The sequence below is a fragment of the Drosophila serrata genome, unplaced genomic scaffold (assembly GCF_035046125.1).
Source record: "Drosophila serrata isolate PLE 108 unplaced genomic scaffold, ASM3504612v1 contig_240, whole genome shotgun sequence".
Lineage (NCBI taxonomy): Eukaryota > Metazoa > Arthropoda > Insecta > Diptera > Drosophilidae > Drosophila > Drosophila serrata.
This window is the reverse complement of record NW_028257138.1, coordinates 6179192-6204342: the sequence shown is the minus strand read 5'-3', so window position 1 is coordinate 6204342 and position 25151 is coordinate 6179192. Positions and strand designations below refer to the sequence as shown.

General features: G+C 46.4%; 1 protein-coding gene across 16 annotated transcripts in view; it reads left to right on the top strand.

The window, feature by feature from the left end:
- The window catches only part of dpy (fibrillin-like protein dumpy), a 132709-nt gene that overhangs the window by 43692 nt on the left and 63866 nt on the right, over positions 1-25151 (top strand). For 7 of the 16 annotated variants that reach the window (XM_086830897.1, XM_086830893.1, XM_086830896.1 and 4 more), the window contains 5 exons: positions 4636-5145; positions 14094-14402; positions 14462-16276; positions 16343-16435; positions 19987-20784. In XM_086830897.1, coding sequence (XP_086687023.1) covers positions 4636-5145; positions 14094-14402; positions 14462-16276; positions 16343-16435; positions 19987-20784 — 3525 coding nt within the window. Of the gene's footprint in view, positions 1-4635; positions 5146-5355; positions 5701-6260; positions 13557-14093; positions 14403-14461; positions 16277-16342; positions 16436-19986; positions 20785-25151 lie in introns of all 16 variants that reach the window. The other 9 variants (XM_086830904.1, XM_086830903.1, XM_086830900.1 and 6 more) reach the window with 3 other exon arrangements.

Below are 25151 nucleotides of genomic sequence, written 5' to 3'. Positions count from 1 at the left end.
GAGCGGCGGCTGGCCATGCCTTCATTCCCATCATGCCCATCCCCATGCCCATCCAGCTGAATTGCCGCTTCATTGGCTCCGACTGAGGGCAATATTGAATTCTCAATGCCCGGCTGCGCGCTATTGGAGCAGAAAGCCCTGATCCCAAGCTCATCCTCCGTCAGTCTTCCGCCTGAACTGGGCTTTAGATTAAGATTCATAAACAGAGAGACAGCCATTGAGCTGGGCTTAGCTGAAAGGTTAGATGGGCTGACTTATGCAATTGTAGAATTCTTTTGAATGCATGAAGGTCGAGCGCTAGCTGGGATTAAAGGTTTAATGTTTGGAATATTTTATTCAAGAACAAGAAGGGAAGCTAACTTCGGCACGTCGAAGTTTGTATAATCTTGCAAATTTATGTGGTAGTCCGATTTTCATAAAATTTTACACAAAGTTCTAGATTAATATATAATGGCTATATATCAAGTTTGATGAAAATCTGTTGAGAACTGGAAAAGTTATAAAGATTTTTCTAAAATATTTTCCGCTCGTTCCTATGGCCACTTATATATATTTATATATATAACTATATATATATATATATAGTTCACCGATTCGCCAGGCTCAGACTTATACACTAGTAAAATAATAAAGAAGAATAACTCTATAGTTTTATTCAAATAGCTTAAATTTGTTCCAAAACAAATCTCGCACATCTGTGCATATGATTCCCAACTGGTTCAAACATCCCCGGAACGAAGTGCCTGCAGCCGGCCACGTCTCAGAAATGTGTTGTGGTACAAAAGTTGCAAGTCATTGTTTATTAGTGTTCAAAGTTAGTACCTGATCATACATAATTACTGGTTATACATACTTACTGATCAGTGTTACTTAATGTCCATTGATACTTAATGTCGAGAGTTATTTCATGTTCATTGAAACTTACTGATCGTAGTTACTTAATAAGAATATTTAGTTACTTACTGTTCGGAGTTACTTAATGTTCATAGATACTTAATGTTCATAGTTACTTACTGGTCATTGTTAATTACTGAGTATAGTTCCATAAATCGTGCGATCGTTCCTATATCAGCTATTATATGTACATATATATATAGTCCACCGAATCGCCATACTCCGACTTATATACAAGTTAAATTATGTAGACGAATAACTTCATAGTTTTATTCAAATAGCTTAAATTTGTTCCAAAACAAATCTCGCACATCTGTGCATATGATTCCCAACTTGTTCAAACATTCCCGGAACGAAGTGCCTGCAGCTGGCCACGTCTCGGAAATGTGTTGTGGTACAAAAGTTGCAAGTCATTGTTTATTAGTGTTCAAAGTTAGTAACTGATGACACATACTTACTGGTTTTAGATACTTAGTGATCATAGTTACTTACTGGTCATAGATACTTAGTTTTCAGAGTTACTTACTGCTCAAAGTTACTAAATTGTCATAGATACTTAGTGTTCAGAGTTACTTACTGCTCATAGTTACTTACTGGTCATTGTTAATTACTGAGTATAGTTCCATGAATCGTGCGATCGTTCCTATATCAGCTATTATATGTACATATATATATAGTCCACCGAATCGCCATACTCCGACTTATATACAAGTTAAATTATGTAGACGAATAACTTCACAGTTTTATTCAAATAGCTTAAATTTGTTCCAAAACAAATCTCGCACATCTGTGCATATGATTCCCAACTTGTTCAAACATCCCCGGAACGAAGTGCCTGCAGCTGGCCACGTCTCGGAAATGTGTTGTGGTACAAAAGTTGCAAGTCATTGTTTATTAGTGTTCAAAGTTAGTAACTGATCATACATAATTACTGGTCATAGATACTTACTGATCAGTGTTACTTAATGTTTATTGATACTTAATGTCGAGAGTTATTTCATGTTCATTGATACTTACTGATCGTAGTTTTTTTATAAGAATATTTAGTTACTTACTGTTCAGAGTTACTTAATGTTCATAGATACTTAATGTTCAGAGTCACTTACTGATCATAGTTAATTACTGATCATAGTTGTATAAATCATCCGATTGTTCCTATGTCAGCTATATATTTGTATATATATAGTCCACCGATTCTCCATGCTCCGACTTATACACTAGTAAAATTATATATAAGAATAACTTCATAGTTTTACTCAAATAGCTTAAATTTGTTCCAAAACAAATCTCGCACATCTGTGCATATGATTCCCAACTGGTTCAAACATCCCCGGAACGAAGTGCCTGCAGCTGGCCAAGTATCAGAAATGTGTTGTGCTACAAAAGTTGCAAGTCATTGTTTACTAGTGTTCAAAGTTAGTAACTGATTATACATAATTACTGGTTATAGACACTTACTGATCAGTGTTACTTAATGTTCATTGATACTTAATGTCGAGAGTTATTTCATGTTCATTGATACTTACTGATCGTAGTTACTTAATAAGAATATTTAGTTACTTACTGTTCGGAGTTACTTAATGTTCATAGATACTTAATGATCAGAGCTACTCACTAATAAAGTTAATCACCGATCATAGTTGTATAAATCATCCGATTGTTCCTATGTCAGATATATATATGTATATATATAGTCCACCGATTCGCCATGCTCCGACTTATACACTAGTAAAATTATATAGAAAAATAACAGCATAGTTTCATTCAAATAGCTTAAATTTGTTCCAAAACAAATCTCGCACATCTGTGCATATGATTCCCAACTGGTTCAAACATCCCCGGAACGAAGTGCCTGCAGCTGGCCACGTCTCGGAAATGTGTTGTGGTACAAAAGTTGCAAGTCATTGTTTATTAGTGTTCAAAGTTAGTAACTGATTATACATAATTACTGGTTATAGATACTTACTGATCAGTGTTAGTTAATAAGAATATTTAGTTACTTACTGTTCGGAGTTACTTAATGTTCATAGATACTTAATGATCAGAGCTACTCACTAATAAAGTTAATTACCGATCATAGTTGTATAAATCATCCGATTGTTCCTATGTCAGATATATATATGTATATATATAGTCCACCGATTCGCCATGCTCCGACTTATACACTAGTCAAATTATATATAAGAATAACTTAATAGTTTTACTCAAATAGCTTAAATTTGTTCCAAAACAAATCTCGCACATCTGTGCATATGATTCCCAACTAGTTCAAACATCCCCGGAACGAAGTGCCTGCAGCTGGCCAAGTATCAGAAATGTGTTGTGCTACAAAAGTTGCAAGTCATTGTTTACTAGTGTTCAAAGTTAGTAACTGATTATACATAATTACTGGTTATAGATACTTACTGATCAGTGTTACTTAATGTTCATTGATACTTAATGTCTAGAGTTATTTCATGTTCATTGATACTTACTGATCGTAGTTATTTTATAAGAATATTTAGTTACTTACTGTTCGGAGTTACTTAATGTTCATAGATACTTAATGATCAGAGTTACTCACTGATAAAGTTAATTACCGATCATAGTTGTATAAATCATCCAATTGTTCCTATGTCAGATATATATATATATATATGTATATATATAGTCCACCGATTCGCCATGCTCCGACTTATACACTAGTAAAATTAAATATAAGAATAACTTCATAGTTTTACTCAAATAGCTTAAATTTGTTCCAAAACAAATCTCGCACATCTGTGCATATGATTCCCAACTGGTTCAAACATCCCCGGAACGAAGTGCCTGCAGCTGGCCACGTCTCAGAAATGTGTTGTGCTACAAAAGTTGCAAGTCATTGTTTACTAGTGTTCAAAGTTAGTAACTGATCATACATTTTTACTGATTATAGATTCTTTCTGGTCATACTTGCTTTCTGTTAAGTGTTAATAACTGCTCATAGTTAATTAGTGTTCAGAGTTAGTTAATGTTCAGAGTTACTTACTGGTCATAGATACTTACTGATCATAGTTAATAACTGATCATATTTACTTACTGTAGACTAACTGCAGCCTTTATAACTATTTGTATTGATGGATTTTTAATTTATTTTTTTTTAAAACAAACCTCGCAAAAATCACTATATGGATTTCCGAAACCACAGAATACCAAATGGTAATGGGTTGTCCCATTAACATTGACCACACAGCCAATTGGTATGCAAAGCGTATGCAACTGGTGCATCCTGTGCTGTGACATTGCTGGCAACGTGGCTGCCACGCCGCTGAAATGACACTGAAATGTCATGCGTAACATGCAAATCTCGGATGCATCCATTGCAAACTGCAACTGCAACTGCAACTGCGGCTCCAAGTCCAACTCCAACTCCAAGTTTGTGGCCACAAAGCGAGCAAAGCGCATTCAAGCGGCAAAATGCGTAGAGCTCCTAGAATGAGGTTGAGCTTGGACACTGGCCAATGTGGCTGTTGGGGGGAACAGTAGGAATACACGCAACGAATAAGTAACAGTCAAGATATCTATAGAGGGTACATAAAGTTTTAATTCCTATTATAGCTTTGATACAAGTTTTGATGTGCTTATAGTCATGGATTTCTCTCTGTGTTCTTCCGAAGGTGGATATTAATCGCTCTGCGTTTAGATTTTAATTACTTGTCATTTGTTGCATGGCACAATCGATTAATCAAACCTCCTCCTCTTGCTCCTCCTCTTGCTCCACAGACGTTGACGAATGCCAAGATCCCGCGATAGCAGCAAGATGCGTGGAGAATGCCGAGTGTTGCAATCTGCCGGCGCATTTCCTTTGCAAGTGCAAGGACGGCTTTGAGGGCGATGGCGAAGTACTCTGCACAGATGTCGATGAGTGCCGCAATCCGGAGAATTGCGGTCCCAATGCCCTGTGCACCAATACGCCGGGCAACTATACATGCTCGTGCCCGGAGGGCTTTGTGGGCAACAATCCGTATCGAGAGGGTTGCCAGGATGTGGACGAGTGCTCGTATCCGAATGTCTGCGGACCCGGTGCCATATGTACGAATCTCGAGGGCAGTCATCGCTGCGACTGCCCGCCGGGATACGATGGAGATGGACGCTCGGAGTCCGGTTGCGTTGATCATGACGAGTGCGCCCGTTCGCCATGCGGCCGGAATGCGGACTGTTTGAATACGGAGGGCAGTTTTCGCTGCCTGTGTCCGGATGGATACAGCGGTGATCCCATGCATGGCTGCGAGGGTGAGTTTACATTAGCTTTAAGATTACTTCATTCGATTTGACATTGTTTCATTTTGGTTGTTTTTTTGCACAATTTTATTTGGCTAAATTTGAATTGGCGGCACCTTCAAAATACCAAAACCCACACACACACATATACAATTTATACTCGTACATTATTGCACCGCAACATGCAACATTAATACAAAAATTAATGCCTAACGCCGGCAGATGTCGATGAATGCGCCACTAACAATCCATGCGGTTTGGGTGCTGAATGCGTGAACATGGGCGGTAGCTTTCAATGTCGCTGTCCCCTCGGCTTTGTCCTTGAGCATGATCCGCATGCGGATCAATTGCCCCAACAGCAACTGGGTTACGGGCCGGGGGCGACGGACATTGTGCCCTACCAAAGGACCTCGGGCGCCGGCCTGGCCTGCTTGGACATTGATGAGTGCAATCAGCCGGATGGCGTGGCCAAGTGCGGCACTAACGCCAAATGCATTAACTTTCCCGGCTCGTATCGATGCTTGTGTCCAAGCGGATTCCAAGGACAGGGCTATTTGCACTGCGAGAGTTAGTATCCTGCCTGCTTAATGCCTTTTGCCAGAGCTCTATATTCGTGAATCTCAAAAGAATTACTATAATTTGGAAAGATTGATTAATCAAGTAAACCGAATAGAGAGCTCTGGACAAGTTTATAGCACTCAAAGCTGGCAAATCCTCTCTCTATGACCTTCAAGGATCTGCCAGTTTTGTGTTTGCTCTATCCTTTGCTATCCACCACCCGCTATATGTGTCCTTCCAGCTGTTTTGCAAGCTTTAAGCTTAGCTTATTTGCATCCCATGCAGATGCATGCTTCCCCAACAGCTTCCTATTGTACTCCCCTGTAGTCCCACCGTTCTATATTCTATATTCTATGTATTCTATACCTTATATTTATCTACCCACCCGTTCCCGCTCCCCCACTTCACGCTATGCTCCCTCACCTTCCATCCAATTCCGTATTGTTTTGCATACTAATTGAATTAATTTTAATATATATATTTAACTCAACCCACAACCCGCCAACACGCGTTGCCTGCCCCCTTCTCAATCATCACCCCTGTCCCTGCACCGATCGGAAATCGCGTAGACATCAACGAGTGTCAGGATAATCCGTGTGGGGAGAACGCTATCTGCACGGATACCGTCGGCAGCTTCGTGTGCTCGTGCAAGCCGGACTATACGGGGGATCCGTTCCGTGGATGTGTGGACATTGACGAATGTACGGCCTTGGATAAGCCATGTGGACAGCATGCCGTGTGCGAAAATGCCTCACCAGGATATAATTGCAAGTGCCCGCAGGGCTACGATGGGAAACCTGATCCCAAAGTGGCCTGCGAACAAGTGGATGTCAACATTCTCTGCACCAGCAACTTTGATTGCACCAACAATGCGGAGTGTATCGAGAATCAATGCTTCTGTTTGGATGGCTTTGAGCCCATTGGAGCCAGCTGTGTGGATATCGACGAGTGCCGCACCCATGCGGACGTCTGTGGTCCCCACTCACAGTGCCTGAACACACCCGGATCGCATACCTGTGAATGTGAGGCTGGCTATGTGGGCAGTCCCCCAAGGATGCCCTGCAAGCAGCCCTGCGAAGATGTCCGGTGTGGAGACCACGCCTACTGCAAACCCGATCAGAATGAAGCCTATTGCGTGTGTGAGGAGGGTTGGACATATAACCCCAGCGATGTTTCAGCGGGCTGCGTGGATATTGATGAATGTGATGTGTTGCATGGACCATTCGGAAGCTGTGGTCAGAATGCCACATGCACGAACAACGCCGGAGGCTACACGTGCGCCTGTCCGCCCGGCTACTCGGGTGATCCTCACTCCAAGTGCGTGGATGTGGACGAGTGCCGATCAGGTGCCAGCAAATGTGGAGCTGGAGCTGAGTGTGTAAACATGGCCGGCGGCGGTTACACTTGTCGCTGCCCTGAGAATACCATCGCTGACCCGGATCCCAGTGTACGATGCGTGCCCATTGTGAGCTGCTCCGTCAACGAGGATTGTCCTGGCAACGCCATTTGTGATGAGACCAAACGTTGTCTGTGTCCCGAACCAAATATTGGTAATGATTGCCGTCATCCGTGTGAAGCGCAAGACTGCGGTGCCCATGCCCAGTGCATGTTGGCCAATGGACAGGCTCAGTGCCTGTGTGCTCCCGGGTACACTGGAAACGCAGCTCTCCCGGGAGGCTGCAATGATATTGACGAGTGCTCGAGGGCTAATCCCTGTGCCGAGAAGGCCATTTGCACCAACACAGCTGGCGGTTACTTGTGCCAGTGCCCAGGCGGTTCCAGTGGAGATCCATATCGAGATGGCTGCATTACTTCCAAAACCGTGGGCTGCTCCGACGCGAATCCCTGTGCGACGGGTGAAAGCTGCGTCCAGGATTCCTACACCGGCAATAGTGTTTGCATTTGCCGGCAGGGCTACGAACGGAATCCGGAGAACGGACAGTGCCAAGATGTGGACGAGTGTTCTGCCCAGAGGGGAAAGCCTGCATGTGGTCTGAATGCTCTCTGCAAGAATTTGCCCGGTAGTTACGAGTGCCGCTGTCCCCAAGGACACACGGGCAATCCGTTTGTCATGTGCGAGATCTGCAACACACCGGAGTGTCAATGTCAGCCGCCATATAAGCTCTTAGGCAACAGTTGTGTTCTGGCGGGCTGCTCCAACGGTCAGGCCTGTCCCAGTGGAGCGGAATGCATCTCCATAGCGGGAGGTGTCAGTTACTGTGCCTGCCCCAAGGGCTATCAGACCCAACCAGATGGCAGCTGTGCCGACGTCAATGAATGTGAGGAACGTGGAGGAGCGCAACTATGCTCATTTGGAGCTCAGTGCGTGAACACACAAGGAGGCTATAGTTGCCACTGTCCGGAGGGTTACCTTGGCGATGCCTACAATGGACTTTGTGCCCCGGCTCAACGTAAGTGCGCTGCCGACAAGGAGTGTGCGAGCAACGAGAAGTGCATCCAGCCCGGAGAGTGTGTGTGCCCGCCTCCTTACTTCCTGGATCCGCAGGATAACAACAAGTGCAAGAGTCCCTGTGAACGTTTCCCGTGCGGCATTAATGCCAAGTGCACGCCATCGGATCCACCACAGTGTATGTGCGAGGCTGGCTTCAAGGGAGATCCCCTCCTGGGTTGCACGGACGAGGACGAGTGTGCCCACCTTCCATGTGGCTATGGCGCCTATTGTGTGAATAAGAAGGGCGGTTACCAGTGCGTGTGCCCCAAGGGCTTTACCGGAGATCCGTACAAGAGCGGATGCATCCTGGAGACCGGTACACCGAAGAGCAAGTGTCTAAGCAACGATGATTGCGCCAGTAACCTGGCCTGCTTGGATGGCAGCTGCGTTAGTCCGTGCATCAGTCTCCTGTGTGGATCCAATGCCTATTGTGAGACGGAGCAACATGCGGGATGGTGTCGCTGTCGCGTGGGCTTTGTGAAGAATGGAGACGGTGATTGCGTATCCCAGTGCCAGGATGTGATCTGTGGCGAGGGAGCTCTCTGCATTCCCACCAGCGAGGGACCGACCTGCAAGTGCCCACAAGGACAGCTGGGTAATCCCTTCCCCGGCGGTAGCTGCAGCACGGATCAGTGCACGGCCTCCAGACCTTGCGGTGAACGACAGATATGCATTAATGGCAGATGCAAGGAGCGCTGCGAAGGCGTTGTCTGTGGCATCGGTGCCACCTGTGATAGAAATAATGGAAAATGTGTCTGCGAACCGAACTTTGTGGGAAATCCCGACCTGCTCTGTATGCCGCCAATAGTGCAAGCCATATGCTCGCCGGTTTGTGGTGAGAATGCTCATTGCGAATACGGTCTGGGCCAGAGCCGATGTGCCTGTAATCCCGGCACCTTTGGCAATCCCTACGAGGGATGCGGAGCACAGAGCAAGAACGTTTGCCAACCGAATAGCTGTGGACCCCATGCCGAATGCCGAGCTGTGGGAGAGCGCATCTCCTGCCTGTGCCCGCAGGGCTTCAGTGGCAATCCCTATATTGGCTGCCAGGATGTGGATGAGTGCACCAATAAGCCATGTGGTCTGAACGCGGCTTGTCTGAATACAGCCGGAGGATTCGAGTGCCTTTGCCTGTCGGGTCATGCCGGCAATCCGTACAGTAGCTGTCAGCCCATCGAGAGCCGCTTCTGCCAGGATGCCAGCAAGTGTCAGTGCAATGAGCGTGTTGAGTGTCCCGATGGCTACAGCTGTCAGAAGGGTCAATGCAAGAACCTCTGCTCCCAGGCGTCATGTGGCCCACGAGCTATTTGCGATGCCGGGAAGTGCATCTGCCCGATGGGCTACGTTGGGGATCCGAAGGATCTGATTAATGGTTGCAGCATTCGCGGCCAGTGTGGCAACGATGCCGACTGCCGGCACTCGGAAATCTGCTTCCAGCTGGGCAAGGGACTGCGCAAGTGCGTTGACGCCTGCTCCAAGATTCAGTGTGGACCCAATGCTCTCTGCGTAGCGGATGACCATCGTTCTTCCTGCATCTGCTCGGATGGTTACTTTGGGAACCCAAGCAACCTGCAAGTTGGATGTCAGCCGGAGAGAAAGGTTCCAGTGGAAGAGGAGGATAAATGCAAATCGGATAAGGACTGTGAGCGAGGATATGGATGTCAGATGGCAGGCGGACATGGCGGCCGAGAGTGCATTAACTTGTGCTCCAACGTTGTCTGCGGACCCAATGAGCTGTGCAAGATAAACCCAGCTGGACATGCTATTTGCAACTGTGCCGAGAGCTATGTGTGGAACCCAGTTGTCTCCTCATGCGAGAAGCCTTCGTTGCCGGACTGCACCAGTGATGCCAACTGTCCCGATGCCTCCGCTTGTCGTCCGGATGTCTTGGGTGTGCTCAAGTGTGTTGCCATCTGCGATGCCTTCACGTGTCCGGCCAACTCGGTGTGCGTGGCTCGTCAGCACCAGGGACGTTGTGACTGTCTGCCCAACTTCGTGGGTAATCCAAACGATAGAAATGGCTGCCAGCCAGCTGTGAAGCATCAGTGCAAGAACCACGCTGAGTGCCAGGAGTCAGAAGCTTGTATCAAGGATGAAAACACTCAAACGCTTGGCTGCCGTCCTGCCTGCGATACCGTGAAGTGCGGACCCCGTGCCGTTTGCATAACCAACAACCATCAGGCGCAGTGTCAGTGTCCCCCTGGACCATTTGCCGGAGATCCGTACGATCCTTTCAATGGCTGCCAGAGTGTCCCGTGTGTGTATAATCACGACTGCCCACCCAGTCAGATGTGTAACCGAATGACCCATACCTGTTACGATGTGTGCGACGAGGAGTCTTGTGGCGAAAATGCCATCTGTCTGGCTGAAGATCATCGGGCCGTTTGCCAGTGTCCGCCGGGATTTAAGGGAGACCCGTTGCCAGAAGTGGCTTGCACAAAGCAAGGAGGATGTGCTGCCGGAACCTGTCACGCCTCGGCCATTTGCGAAGTTACCCCAGAAGGACCTGTCTGCAAGTGTCCGCCCCACTTTGGAGGCGATCCCAAGACGCGCGGATGTCGTCCTGAAGGTCAGTGTCCCAATGGAGATGCTGATTGCCCCGCCAACACAATCTGCGCTGGAGGAAGATGCCAGAATCCCTGCGACAATGCCTGCGGAGCCAATGCTGAGTGTAAGGTGGTCAACAGAAAGCCTGTCTGCAGTTGCCCGCTGCGATTCCAACCTGTGTCTGATACGGCACGGGATGGATGTGCCCGTAGTCCGTCCAAGTGTCTCACAGACGTGGACTGCGGTGGACAGTTGTGCTACAACGGACAATGCCGCATTGCCTGCAGGAATTCGCAGGACTGCTCCGATGGAGAGAGCTGCCAGAGCAACGTCTGCGTGGTTGCCTGTCTGGATCACAGCCAGTGCACCAGTGGCTTAGCCTGCGTGGAGGGTCACTGCACCATCGGCTGTCGCAGCAACAAGGAATGCAAGCAGGATCAGTCCTGTATTGAGAACAAGTGCCTGAATCCCTGCCAGTCGGGCAGCAGCTGTGGCCCCAATGCTCTCTGCAGCATTGCCCAGCATCGAAGCCAATGCAGTTGCCCAGAGGGCTTCGAAGGAAACCCCACACCTGAACAAGGATGTGTGCGAGTGCCGGCTCCCTGCCTAGCAAGCAATCAATGCCCCAACGGACACATGTGCATCGGCAATCAATGCAATCTGCCGTGCACCAAGACCTCGGCCTGTGCCATCGGAGAACGTTGCTATCAACAGGTTTGTCGCAAGGTTTGCTACACGAGCAACAACTGTTTGGCCGGCGAGATTTGTAACTCGGATAGGACATGCCAGCCAGGCTGTGAATCTGATGCCGATTGCCCGCCCACCGAATTGTGCCTCACCGGAAAGTGCAAGTGTGCCACTGGCTTCATAGGAACACCCTTCGGCTGCTCGGATATTGACGAATGTACTGAAAAACCTTGCCATGCCAGCGCTGTATGTGAGAATATCCCCGGATCTTATCGGTGCGTTTGCCCCGAGGGAACTGTCGGCGACGGCTATGCCCAGCAACAGGGATGCTCCAAATCCGGACTGTGCCACAAATCAGATGATTGCTCCAATAACTTGGCCTGCATCCATGGCAAGTGCACTGATCCCTGCGCGCACACTGTTTGCGGAGCCAATGCTCAATGCCAAGCGGAGGGACACGAGGCTTTGTGCAGCTGTCCCGGAGGATATTTGGGGGATCCCAACGATACCGGCGTGGGATGCTTTAAGGTTGAATGCATTGATCACGAGGATTGTGCCGGAGATCGTGCCTGCGATGCGGAAACCAATCGCTGCATTAAGCCCTGTGACCTGACTAGTTGCGGCAAGGGTAATTGCCATGTTGAGGACCACAAGGCCGTCTGTGCCTGTTACGAAGGATACCAGTTGGTCAACAACGGCGGATGCGAGGACATCAACGAGTGTCTCTCCAAGCCTTGCCACAGCACCGCCTTCTGCAACAATTTACCAGGAAGCTACAACTGCCAGTGCCCCGAAGGATTGATTGGAGATCCGCTACAAGCCGGTTGCCGCGACCCCAGCGAATGTCTCAGTGATGCGGACTGCCCGGTTTCGGCCAGTTGCCAGAACTCCCGATGCCGCAGTCCTTGCGAACGTCAGAATGCCTGCGGATTGAATGCCAACTGCCAGGCTCAGGCCCATCAAGCGGTTTGCACATGTCCCATTAATTCTCGCGGAGATCCCACCGTTGAATGTATTCACATTGAGTGCTCGGATAATGACGATTGCTCCGGAGATAAGGCCTGCTTGGACGCAAAGTGTATAGATCCCTGCTCCCTGCCGAATGCCTGTGGAGCTCAGGCCCGTTGCTCAGTGCAGAACCACATCGGAGTCTGCTCCTGTGAGTCGGGAAGTACCGGAGATGCCAAGCTGGGATGTGTGCCGTTGCAATACTGCCAACAGGATGAACAATGCGCCCAGGGTAGCATCTGCTCTCACGGCATCTGCAGTCCTCTGTGCAGCACCAATCGGGATTGTATCTCGGAACAGTTGTGCTTGCAGGGCGTCTGTCAGGGAACCTGCAAATCGAACTCCACTTGTCCCCAGTTCCAGTTCTGCTCGAATAACATCTGCACCAAGGAGCTAGAGTGCCAATCGAACGGAGATTGTGGCGAGGACGAGACCTGCCTGAGTGATGCCTACGGCCGTGCCAGGTGTGAGTCCGTGTGTTTGGGTCGCGCCGCCTGTGGCAGAAATGCAGAATGTGTGGCCCGTTCTCATGCCCCCGATTGTGTTTGCAAGGATGGATTCTTTGGAGACGCCCGGTCGGGATGCCGAAAGATCGAATGCACCACCGACGACGATTGCTCCAATGACAAGAGCTGCGACAACCACATGTGCAAGATTGCCTGCCTTATTGGACAACCGTGCGGAGAGAATGCTCTCTGCACCACGGAACACCACCAGCAAGTGTGCCACTGCCAACCTGGTTTCAGTGGTGATCCGCGTGTTCGTTGCGATGTTATCGACTTTTGCCGTGACGCTCCGTGCGGACCCGGAGCCCGTTGCCGGAACGCGAGGGGGTCGTACAAATGCACCTGTCCCACGGGACTCGTTGGTGATCCGTACAACGAGGGCTGTCGCAGCTCCGTGGAGTGCGAGACCAACGAGGACTGTCCCCCGCACGCTGCATGCACCAAAACAAACGGGGTGGCCAAGTGCCGCGATGTCTGTGCCCAGCTGCAATGTGGCCCCAATGCGGAATGTGTTCCGAAGGGCCATGTGGCGCAGTGTGCATGCCGCAGCGGCTACGACGGCCAACCCGCCGACCGGGTGGCCGGCTGTAAGCCGTTGCCCGTTCCCTGTCAGGTTACCGGCGACTGTCCGACCAACACATACTGCTCGGATAGCGTCTGCAAACGTAAGTACTAACCCCAGACCCATCATGAGGCCTAAACCGACTACCAGACTGCGTAAAATTGGTTAATCTACCTACCTACCTACCTCTCTTTTGTAGTACTACTTACTTACATACTTACAAACTAGCACCGATTTTGTTTACAGGAGATGTTGTGGTCTACTTAAAGCTTGAATATTTGACAACTATGATAATATATCGTCTTAGGAAGAAAAATAAGTAGAAAGCTCTTTATAAAATTAAATTCGTCATTTCTACTTTCTTTAAATATCTTGAAATATCTATAATTTTTATAAACAATAATCTACCACAACATCTCCAAATAATAACCACTAGAACCTTGGACTGGCATAGAGCCTATGCATTAAACCAAATGATATTTTATAACTAAGACTAACTTAACTGCAAACTAAAAATACAGCAAATTACACACAAGCGACAACACGCCACGAACATTGCGAGACCGAAACGCCAACAGAAAAATACTTACTTACTTACGTATGAAATCACATACTAATTCTTGAATACTCTTTCCTATAGCTGCCTGCGTGCTGGACACCGAATGTGGACCGTCTGAAGTGTGCCAAGGTGGCCAATGCTTCAATCCCTGCCTGCAGCCGCAGGCGTGTGGTCAAAATGCCGAATGCGTCATCCAGAATCACATTAAGCAGTGTCACTGCCCCGCAGGCTTCACTGGCGATTCAGCCAAGGAGTGCGTCCGAGTCCCGGTGGCCTGTGATGGTGACTGTGCTGCTGGCTACACCTGTCGCGATTCCATGTGCCTGCCAGTGTGCCACAATGATCTTGAATGCGCCTCGAATGAGAAGTGCCTGAAGGGCAACTGTATGCGTAAGTGACCTCTGACATTGCTTTGTAATAGATTCAATATAATCTTGTTCCTTCCTTAGTAACCTGTCGCGTGGACAACGACTGTTTCCTGGGTCATGTCTGCCTGCACAACAAGTGTGTCTATGGCTGTCATGTGGACGACGATTGCAGTGCCTCCGAGTCCTGTCGCAATGATAAGTGCGTGAACCCCTGTCTGGAGAATAGTCCCTGCGGCCCCAATGCCGCCTGTGCTGTGTCGAACCATCGGGCCAGCTGCAGCTGCTTGGATAGCATGGTGCCCAATCCCACGCCCCAGGTGGGCTGTGTGCGCTCTCCCCCGCTGGAATGTCGCGAGAATCGCGACTGTGGCAATGGACTGGCCTGCTTCGAGTCCGTTTGCCGTCCCCTGTGCGCCGATGATGCTGGCTGCTTGACCAACGAACGTTGCCAGCAGGGAGTGTGCAAGTCGCTTTGCCGGCACGACAACGAGTGCGGTCATGGCGAGCTCTGTCTGGGCTTGAATTGTGTACCTGGCTGCCGCTCAGATCAAGGATGCCCTCAAGACCTGGCCTGCGTGGGTCAACAGTGCGTGGATCCATGTGCCGATCCCACTGCCTGCGGCACTAACGCCATCTGCCAGGTGATCGATCATAGCAAGCAGTGCGCATGCCCGGATGGTCTCGACGGCAATGCCAATGTAGCCTGCAAGGTGCCCCGCATCGCATGTGGCAGGAATGAGGATTGCCAGTCCAATCAACTCTGCTACGCCGGCAGCTGCCAGGCCAAGTGCAGGAACGATCAGAACTGCCTGTCGGACGAGCGTTGCATGCGAGGAACATGCAGAACCGTTTGCAACACGGACGAAGCCTGCTCTCAGGGACAGATCTGCGAGAACCGCATGTGTCAAACCGGATGCCGTACGGACTTGAGCTGTGCAACCGACGAGGCCTGCGTGAACAAGAAGTGCCAAAACCCATGTCGCACCCCGGGTCAATGCGGACAGTGTGCCGATTGCCTGGTGGTCAACCACGGCGTCCAGTGCCAGTGCCCCGCATCCTTCATTGGAGATGGTCTTACTGGCTGTCAGCTGCCGCCGGAACGCTGCCATCCTGGTTGCGAGTGCGATGAGAACGGCGCCTACTGTGCCGCCAAATGCTCTAGGAACGAGGACTGCTCCTGTGGACAGCAGTGCGCCAGGGGAAAGTGCCGCAATAAGTGCGGACCCAAGCGTCAATGTACGGTGGGTCAGCTTTGCGAGCGAGGAGCCTGCATTGCCGGTTGCAAATCGAATGGAGATTGTGCCGCTGATCAGAGCTGCGTTCGTGGAAAGTGCACGGATCCTTGTGCGGATGACAAGTCCTGCGGTCGGAATGCCCTGTGCACTGTCTCTGAGCACCGAATGCTCTGCTACTGTCCCGATGGCTATGAAGGTGAGCCCAGCAAGGAGTGTGTGCAATTCGAGTGCCGCGTGGACACAGATTGCGATAGTAACAAGCGCTGTGACCAAGGAAAATGCCGTAATCCCTGCCTCGAATATGGAGCCTGTGGCTCTAATGCCCAATGCAGGGTGGTGGGTCGCAAGGCTCAGTGCTCTTGCCCACCGGATTTCTTTGGCAATCCAACTACAGGCTGCCAGCCGCTGGAGAGTGGAGGATGTTCAAACAAACCATGCGGTGAGAACTCCAAGTGCACTGAAGTGCCTGGCGGCTATGAGTGTGCCTGCATGGATGGCTGCATCGGAGATGCCCACAATGGATGTATTTGCGGAGGACCGCTGGTGAATGCCTGCCAGGATCAGCCATGTGGCTTAAACGCCGCCTGTCATGTGCTGGAGAACAATCAGGCCGAGTGCTACTGCCCGGAGAGCTTCCCCAACGGTGATGCCTATGTGCAATGTGAGTATTAAAGGTTCTTGAATTTCTAACAAGAGAAGGGACTTATACTTGTCTTACTTTTCATAGGTTACCTGACGCCGCCGCAGCAGGATTGTCGCACCCTTGGATGTGATGTAGGCGACTGCGTTCGCCAGGGCTATGAATATGTCTGCCAGAGGGGTAAGTGCCTATATTCATACTCAAATTTCGAGGGTTATCAGCCGTACCGTTTTATGTTAATCATGTTAACCGGCGTTCCTTACAAAGTTATTCGTTATTTATTGTAATCAGTAAGCGTTATCGTTGACAATTATTTAATTTCTTACCAAAAATAACTGGAGGTTGTTAGTAACCAAAATTGAAACTGATTTAATTATTATTATTATCTTGGTTTAATTACTTAGTTCTGAGTTGTTACAAGCCCAAGCAAAACTTAAACCTAAAGCTAATTAGCTAATTCCACTAATTCAACACACAGCCCTTGCGGCTGCTTAGAACATTTACCAAAGGAATCTTATTTCAGTGTAGTGTGTGTGTGTTTTATAAAATGCCAAAATGCTAATTCGTTTGTATGTTTTACACAGTTTTTAATTTTACTCTTAACAACCTATACACATGTGCGAAGTTTTAGGTATTACTTAGTCTAATATGGTTATTCCCCGCACGCACAAAAATCAAACAAACAAACACGAAAAAACCAAATCAAAAAGCCACCTACACAACCAATTCCCAATACGGCATCCAGCTGCTTATTCAGCTGGGAAAATGCCAAATGAATTAAATAATTCAATGCACAGTTTAAATAATGCAAATTTTTTGTTAGTTCTCTTGAGTTTTTTTTTATATATAACTTTATTTTTTACCTACAATATACACACACATCAACGCATATGGAGATTCGTGGAATTCGTTGCTGTCGCTATCGCGGTTACCCAATCTGTGCCTAAAAATTCATTTTTGAAACACACAATCAATAAATCGAAATATGAAGTGTAGTTTTAAGCAATTTTCAACTATCTTTACTAAAAATTTCATTCACAATCAGTACATAGTAAGCCAGAGTTAAATTTAGAACCCATTAAGCTTGAAGTCTGCCTTCTCATATTCCATTCGGCTTTCATAAAGCTCAGCTCAACTCAATGCTCATTATTATTGAACCTATTTTATCTAGTTCCATACAATTGGCTTTGAAATAACCATGTGTATTGGCGCTGAATACGCGGCATCCATTACGAATTGGAAACAGTTAACGCACAGATATCAGTAGAAAAATTTGGTTCATCATTCCTATTTTTAACATTTAGTCTAATGACAAACGCCGCCGCGATAGCGATATGTAGTCAATAAAATTGGTAGCGAAATAGTATAAATGATTAAACAGAATGTGCAAAAGAAAAGGCACAAAGATCAAAACCTAACTAAAATTAAATAAAGATACAACACAATGCCACGCTAATCATCATTATAGACAACAATCCTCAACACATCCTTGAAAAAAAAAAACAATAAAATAAAATCGATATCCCGTTTACCCGAATAATCCCATCCTTAATCCTCCAATTCCGCTCTGTCCACCCACCCTGTGTACCCCAAGCTCTGTCGTTTCCTTTTGCTAAGCCCCTCCTTTTGTTACATTTCTCAAATGAAAGAAGTCTCAGATTGGGAACTGTGGACGGGACAATTCTCACACATAGTTCACATATGCTTGAAACGAAAGTTCGAAGCCAATTCGAAGACCAATTAAGGAACAAATCATAGTAACCAAGTTAAGATTCATTAGAAATGTGTACAGAACAATTACAAAAACAAAACAAATCAAAAAAGCAACATCAACCAACAAAACTACTACTACTTTTCAATGCATCCCTAAAGCAAGTCTACATAGCCATAACCGAGAATAAACGGAAGCGTTTATTATTTTGTACAAAGCTCCTTTTAAAATAATAAATATTAAGGTCTTATACTCTGAAAGCTCCTCCCTATCTACCGCTCTCTACATAGATCGTTCTATTGGTTAAAAACTCTATATAAACAACCACCCCGAATTGATTTAAATTGTAACTAAATTTAACTAACCTTTCAATTATATTTTTTGGTACATTTGACTAGTGATTAAGTTGTATATACAGACATTTTGTACACACCTGTACATATAAGCTGCAACTAAGTGGCTGGCAAAAAAAGAAATACTAACCCTATCGAAAGAAGAAAAAATCTGTAAATATATACCAAATTTAAACTTGAAAACTGTGAATTATGAATAACCCGGATGAGTCGAACTACCACCCAAGTATATATATCTAACGTACTTTTCAAAATTGTATTTACCCATTGATTTCCAACTACTCATTTCTTCTATACATATTCCTACTAAAGCCTCTTCCTACAAAGCTAATCTTGCTTTAGCCAGACTTGTATTTACCCCTTATTCTCTTCAAATAGATATCTTTCACTTTATTCTCTTCTCTGAATCAATCAATCAATCACCCACTCACCAAAATCGCCAATAACGTGTCTCTCGTGAGGGCAGAGCGCATGTGTTGGATGTCGTGTAATTTTTGCCATTACTCAAACTGAAACAAAATAAAACAATAAACCAAAATATATATAATATAGTTCGAATTCGCATTAATCCCGATCGAAAAATTCATTGCTCAACTAAGCTTGCCTTTAGTACAGCATCCAAATAATTGGGATAGTGCCACAGCAGGCTATCCTGCTCCTATGCTCGCTCTAAATAACGATAAACCATCAAAGAATGTAACTATGCTCACTTGTTCTCACTGCTACGCCTACTCGCTCGTCATACCACCAAATCAAGGATAAAACCCGATATGATATGTATTGTTTTGGCCTGCCTACATATATAACATATATTATAGACTGTAAAACCCTAGTTTTTGTGAGATGTTCCCTTCACAGTTCTACAATTTGAATTAAGACAAGCGAAAGTATGATGCAACCTTTGCCACAACTTTGCTGCTTTAACTAACTAGCACCTGTTGAACACATGCGTTAAGTTAAATCAAAGTGCCAGTGTCCAACTTATGATTTTATTTTCCTTATGATTTCTGTATGTATCTGTATCTGATCTGATCTGATCTCCCCTCTAAAATTTTCTTTTACTCTAATAACCCCCGTGCACAAAAAACCCCCCGAAACCCCAAAATCGAGTCCACAATAATCCCACTGACACTTAATTGAACACCGAAGCCGATGATGACCCACCGCAAATACACACACAACCCAAACCCAAAAAAACACCAAAAATCAAAACACACAAAACACTTAAGCCAAAAATAAAGAAGTCCAACCAACAAAAACTGGATGATACTGTTCTCGTTTAAGTTCTTCCTTTGTTTGTATTTTTTTTTTTTTTAATTTTGTTTTTAGAAACATTTAGATATAAGATTTATCCGAGTCTTCCCACCCATCACTCTTGTTTCCAAGAAATATCTTATGCAAATACCCCCAGCAAGTCCTGAACCCTCCATCAGACTTTATTGTCTACCAAAGACCCCCTCAACCGACGATTTTTATGTCGCACTTTCGTTTCTATGTGTTTCCATGCTGTAAAGAAAGTAAAATCTATTGAGTAGCGTACCCTTTACCGACTATGTCACCGAAGGAATAGTTGAATGCACCCACCAACGATTAACATTTAAACAAAACCAAAACAACTCCTGTCTATCTCTCTCTCGTTCTTCCCTGCCCTGGATGTTATAATATAGACACCGAACAATGCTACTCAGATACGGATTGTCCCAGTGAAAAGTCATGCCTCCAAGGACACTGCAGCGATCCTTGTACAATGCGTGGCGCGTGCGGTGCGAATGCGCTCTGCAAAACTGTGCTGCATCGGCCGCGCTGCTCCTGCCCCAGCTGCCACATCGGTCGGCCGGAGGTCGAGTGCAAGCTCGATCCCAAGTGCTCGTCCGATGATGGCGATGCCAAGACCAAGGAGCAAATCCCATGCTCCAGCGATACCGAATGCCCCGAGACGTTGCAGTGCGGCCAGTACGGTCAATGCACAGATCCGTGCAACAATCCGCTCTTCATTTGCGAGAGCAACAAGAAGTGCGAGACGCGGCGCCACCAGCCGGTGTGCATATGCAAGTCGGGCTTCATTGTGAACGAGTATGGCGAACTGACCTGTGCCCCAGAGAAGCGGGAGTGCTATCGCGACGATGACTGCGCCTCGAACATGGCCTGCACGGATGGCAAGTGCCGGAACCCGTGCATTGTCCCTCTGGGCCGAGCACCGATCTGTGCGGAGAACAAGTCCTGTGAGGTGCAGAACCACAAGCCGGTGTGCATCTGCATGCGCGATTGCCAGCCATCGATATCCATCTGTCTGCGTGATGCCGGCTGTCCGGCTGGACTGGCCTGCCGCAAGCTGCAGTGCGTCGATCCGTGCAAGTTTGCCACATGCGCACCCAACTCGCCATGCATTGTCGAGGATCACAAGCCGATATGTAAATTCTGCCCAGCTGGATTTATAGCCGATGCCAAATATGGATGTCAAAAAGGTAAAGCACCAAACGTACTCTCTCTATCACTCAGCTCACTCTGTCGAGTGAAAGTGCCTTATGTCTTTCTGTCTCGAATATCTCTGTTTCCCGCTCTCTCACACACGCTCTCCTCACCTTTTTTTTGCTAGCTCTGTCTTATTGTCTGTCCCCTCACAAAAAAAAAAAGTAAAAATTAAAGAAACAATAAACAACCAATCTCCACCGACCACAAACAAATCTTAAGAGGGAAAATCTATTGACCAAAAAGTGCCACCTACACCTTATTTAATGTTTCAGGCCTTGTCAATTCTTTTCCCCGAAATGTTTGTGTAAATGTACATAGGACTGAGAAAATTAACTGCCCGTACCAAGCTTTCGCCTACCAATATATGGTTTTAAGCAAAAACTTACCCCTCAAAAGCTTAGTTACAAGCCAGAAGAAGAAGGTCAAGAGACCATATAACCCCACGGTCAGATGCTTTACGCCACTAGCACAGCGACTAGGTTGAAGCACTTGAATGATGAAAAGATTTGTTTAGAAAAGCGTTGTTGATCTTTTAGATCTTGTTACGTCCCCTTGGGCCTGTTGGTTCAAGGGGAATACAAATCAAACAATTATACAATAACATGAAGACACAATTTCAAGAAAACTCTTCTGAACATTCACACACGCTCATGCTCACAGTGATATTAATCAAATTATTAATCAAAAGCCTCCTGATTACTCGTACTTTAAAATTCTTAACCTATGATTCTAAATAAACGGTAATGAGATGTAATACTAATGGTAAACCTAAACCAATCCAACACCAATATGTAGCTAACTAATAGTAAAGACGTTCGTTCCTAATTTAAAAATGATTAACCGTAAAATAGTTTTAAAGCTTCCGATATTTGTTTACATTTGCAGCTGTATGCAAGAGAGTTAGATAGACTTCTGAAACAGTATTTTCTTAGGTATGCCCCTCTGTATATATATATAGTGCACATACTCTTTTGTCGTAGATACACACCTTCCTTCCTATAGTTGGTATAAACTTGTAAATATTTTAACGAATTTTTATTTTTTTAAATCTTATACTTTTATTTTGAATATGTACAAAATATCCCACTCCAAAATTATGTAAAAACCAAAAACCCGATAATTCAAAGCAGCTAAGCCAGGTGGCAACTGTACGTCACATGAAGATTGCAGTGAAGCTCACCAATGTGGATCGTCTGGTCAATGTATCGATCCCTGTCAAATAGTTTGTGCGAACGCAGTAAAATGCCTTACATTAGATCACAAGGTTGCCACATGCATTTGCCCGGACACCGTGACGAACCAAAACGGCACCAAGTGCATTCCAACCGAAACAGCAACCCCCCAGACAATCACGGAACCTACTGACTCGACAACGGAATCAATTAATATAAAATATACTCTTATGCAATTGGCAAATCAAACCGAAATGCGAACTCGATTTACCGATATAGAAGCAGAAAACGAAACAACCATATCCTATACTAGTACCACCGAATCCTACCAAACTACACAAGCGATTTCACTCACAAGACCCACCGCCTCATATGATAATACACCTCCCGATGAGAACGCAAAAGAATCCCCAACAGAATCAGTAACCCCAGCAACCGATAGTATTTTTTCTTTAACCACACAAGAAAGTACTTCTTCAGAAAGACCTATACAAACTACAACTACTATTCCTGTACGAATAACGAAAGAAATGACTGAGATTTCGACAGAACTACCAACAACAAGGCCGGAAGGTCCTGTTTCGGGAATCCCGTCTGAAGATACCACTTATATTCCGTTTGGAACGACAACCAGCAAGAAAACGACAACAACTCCCATTGACCAAACAAATGAAGATATGACAAAATCACTGAGCGACGAAACGACAGTAGGACCTATTGTTAAGCAAACTCTGCCTTCTGACTCTACAGGCACAACTTACTCTATGGGTACTACACCGGGAGCAATTACAGATCAGACGGTAGCATTCACCACAGAAGGAACAACAAGTAGATCTGAGGGCACAGGTCCGTCAATAACTCCTCCTGCTACCACTCATATTCCGATTGACACGACCAGGGGACCAGTGACTGAAGAAACGACTGCAGGACCTATTGTTAAGCAAACTCTGCCTTCTGACTCTACAGGCACAACTTACTCTATGGGTACTACACCGGGAGCAATTACAGATCAGACGGTAGCATTTACCACAGAAGGAATAACAAGTAGATCTGAGGGCACAGGTCCGTCAATTACTCCTCCTGCTACCACTCATATTCCGATTGACACGACCAGGGGACCAGTGACTGAAGAAACGACTGCAGGACCTATTGTTAAGCAAACTCTGCCTTCTGACTCTACAGGCACAACTTTCTCTATGGGTACCACACCGGGAGCAATTACAGCTCAGACGGTAGCATTTACCACAGAAGGAACAACAAGTAGATCTGAGGGCACAGTTCCGTCAATTACTCCTCCTGCTACCACTCATATTCCGATTGACACGACCAGGGGACCAGTGACTGAAGAAACGACTGCAGGACCTATTGTTAAGCAAACTCTGCCTTCTGACTCTAGAGACACAACTTACTCTATGGGTACTACACCGGGAGCAATTACAGATCAGACGGTAGCATTTACCACAGAAGGAACAACAAGTAGATCTGAGGGCACAGGTCCGTCAATAACTCCTCCTGCTACCACTCATATTCCGATTGACACGACCAGGGGACCAGTGACTGAAGAAACGACTGCAAGACCTATTGTTAAGCAAACTCTGCCTTCTGACTCTAGAGACACAACTTACTCTATGGGTACTACACCGGGAGCAATTACAGATCAGACGGTAGCATTCACCACAGAAGGAACAACAAGTAGATCTGAGGACACAATTCCGTCAATTACTCCTCCTGCTACCACTCATATTCCGATTGACACGACCAGGGGACCAGTGACTGAAGAAACGACTGCAGGACCTATTGTTAAGCAAACTCTGCCTTCTGACTCTAGAGACACAACTTACTCTATGGGTACTACACCGGGAGCAATTACAGATCAGACGGTAGCATTCACCACAGAAGGAACAACAAGTAGATCTGAGGGCACAGGTCCGTCAATAACTCCTCCTGCTACCACTCATATTCCGATTGACACGACCAGGGCACCAGTGACTGAAGAAACGACTGCAGGACCTATTGTTAAGCAAACTCTGCCTTCTGACTCTACAGGCACAACTTTCTCTATGGGTACCACACCGGGAGCAATTACAGCTCAGACGGTAGCATTTACCACAGAAGGAACAACAAGTAGATCTGAGGGCACAGTTCCGTCAATTACTCCTCCTGCTACCACTCATATTCCGATTGACACGACCAGGGGACCAGTGACTGAAGAAACGACTGCAGGACCTATTGTTAAGCAAACTCTGCCTTCTGACTCTAGAGACACAACTTACTCTATGGGTACTACACCGGGAGCAATTACAGATCAGACGGTAGCATTTACCACAGAAGGAACAACAAGTAGATCTGAGGGCACAGGTCCGTCAATAACTCCTCCTGCTACCACTCATATTCCGATTGACACGACCAGGGGACCAGTGACTGAAGAAACGACTGCAGGACCTATTGTTAAGCAAACTCTGCCTTCTGACTCTAGAGACACAACTTACTCTATGGGTACTACACCGGGAGCAATTACAGATCAGACGGTAGCATTCACCACAGAAGGAACAACAAGTAGATCTGAGGACACAATTCCGTCAATTACTCCTCCTGCTACCACTCATATTCCGATTGACACGACCAGGGGACCAGTGACTGAAGAAACGACTGCAGGACCTATTGTTAAGCAAACTCTGCCTTCTGACTCTAGAGACACAACTTACTCTATGGGTACTACACCGGGAGCAATTACAGATCAGACGGTAGCATTCACCACAGAAGGAACAACAAGTAGATCTGAGGGCACAGGTCCGTCAATAACTCCTCCTGCTACCACTCATATTCCGATTGACACGACCAGGGGACCAGTGACTGAAGAAACGACTGCAGGACCTATTGTTAAGAAAACTCTGCCTTCTGACTCTAGAGACACAACTTACTTTAAGGGTACTACACCGGGAGCAATTACAGATCAGACGGTAGCATTCACCACAGAAGGAACAACAAGTAGATCTGAGGGCACAGTTCCGTCAATTACTCCTCTTGCTACCACTCATATTCCGATTGACACGACCAGGGGACCAGTGACTGAAGAAACGACTGCAGGACCTATTGTTAAGCAAACTCTGCCTTCTGACTCTACAGGCACAACATACTCTATGGGTACTACACCGGGAGCAATTACAGATCAGGCATTCACCACAGAA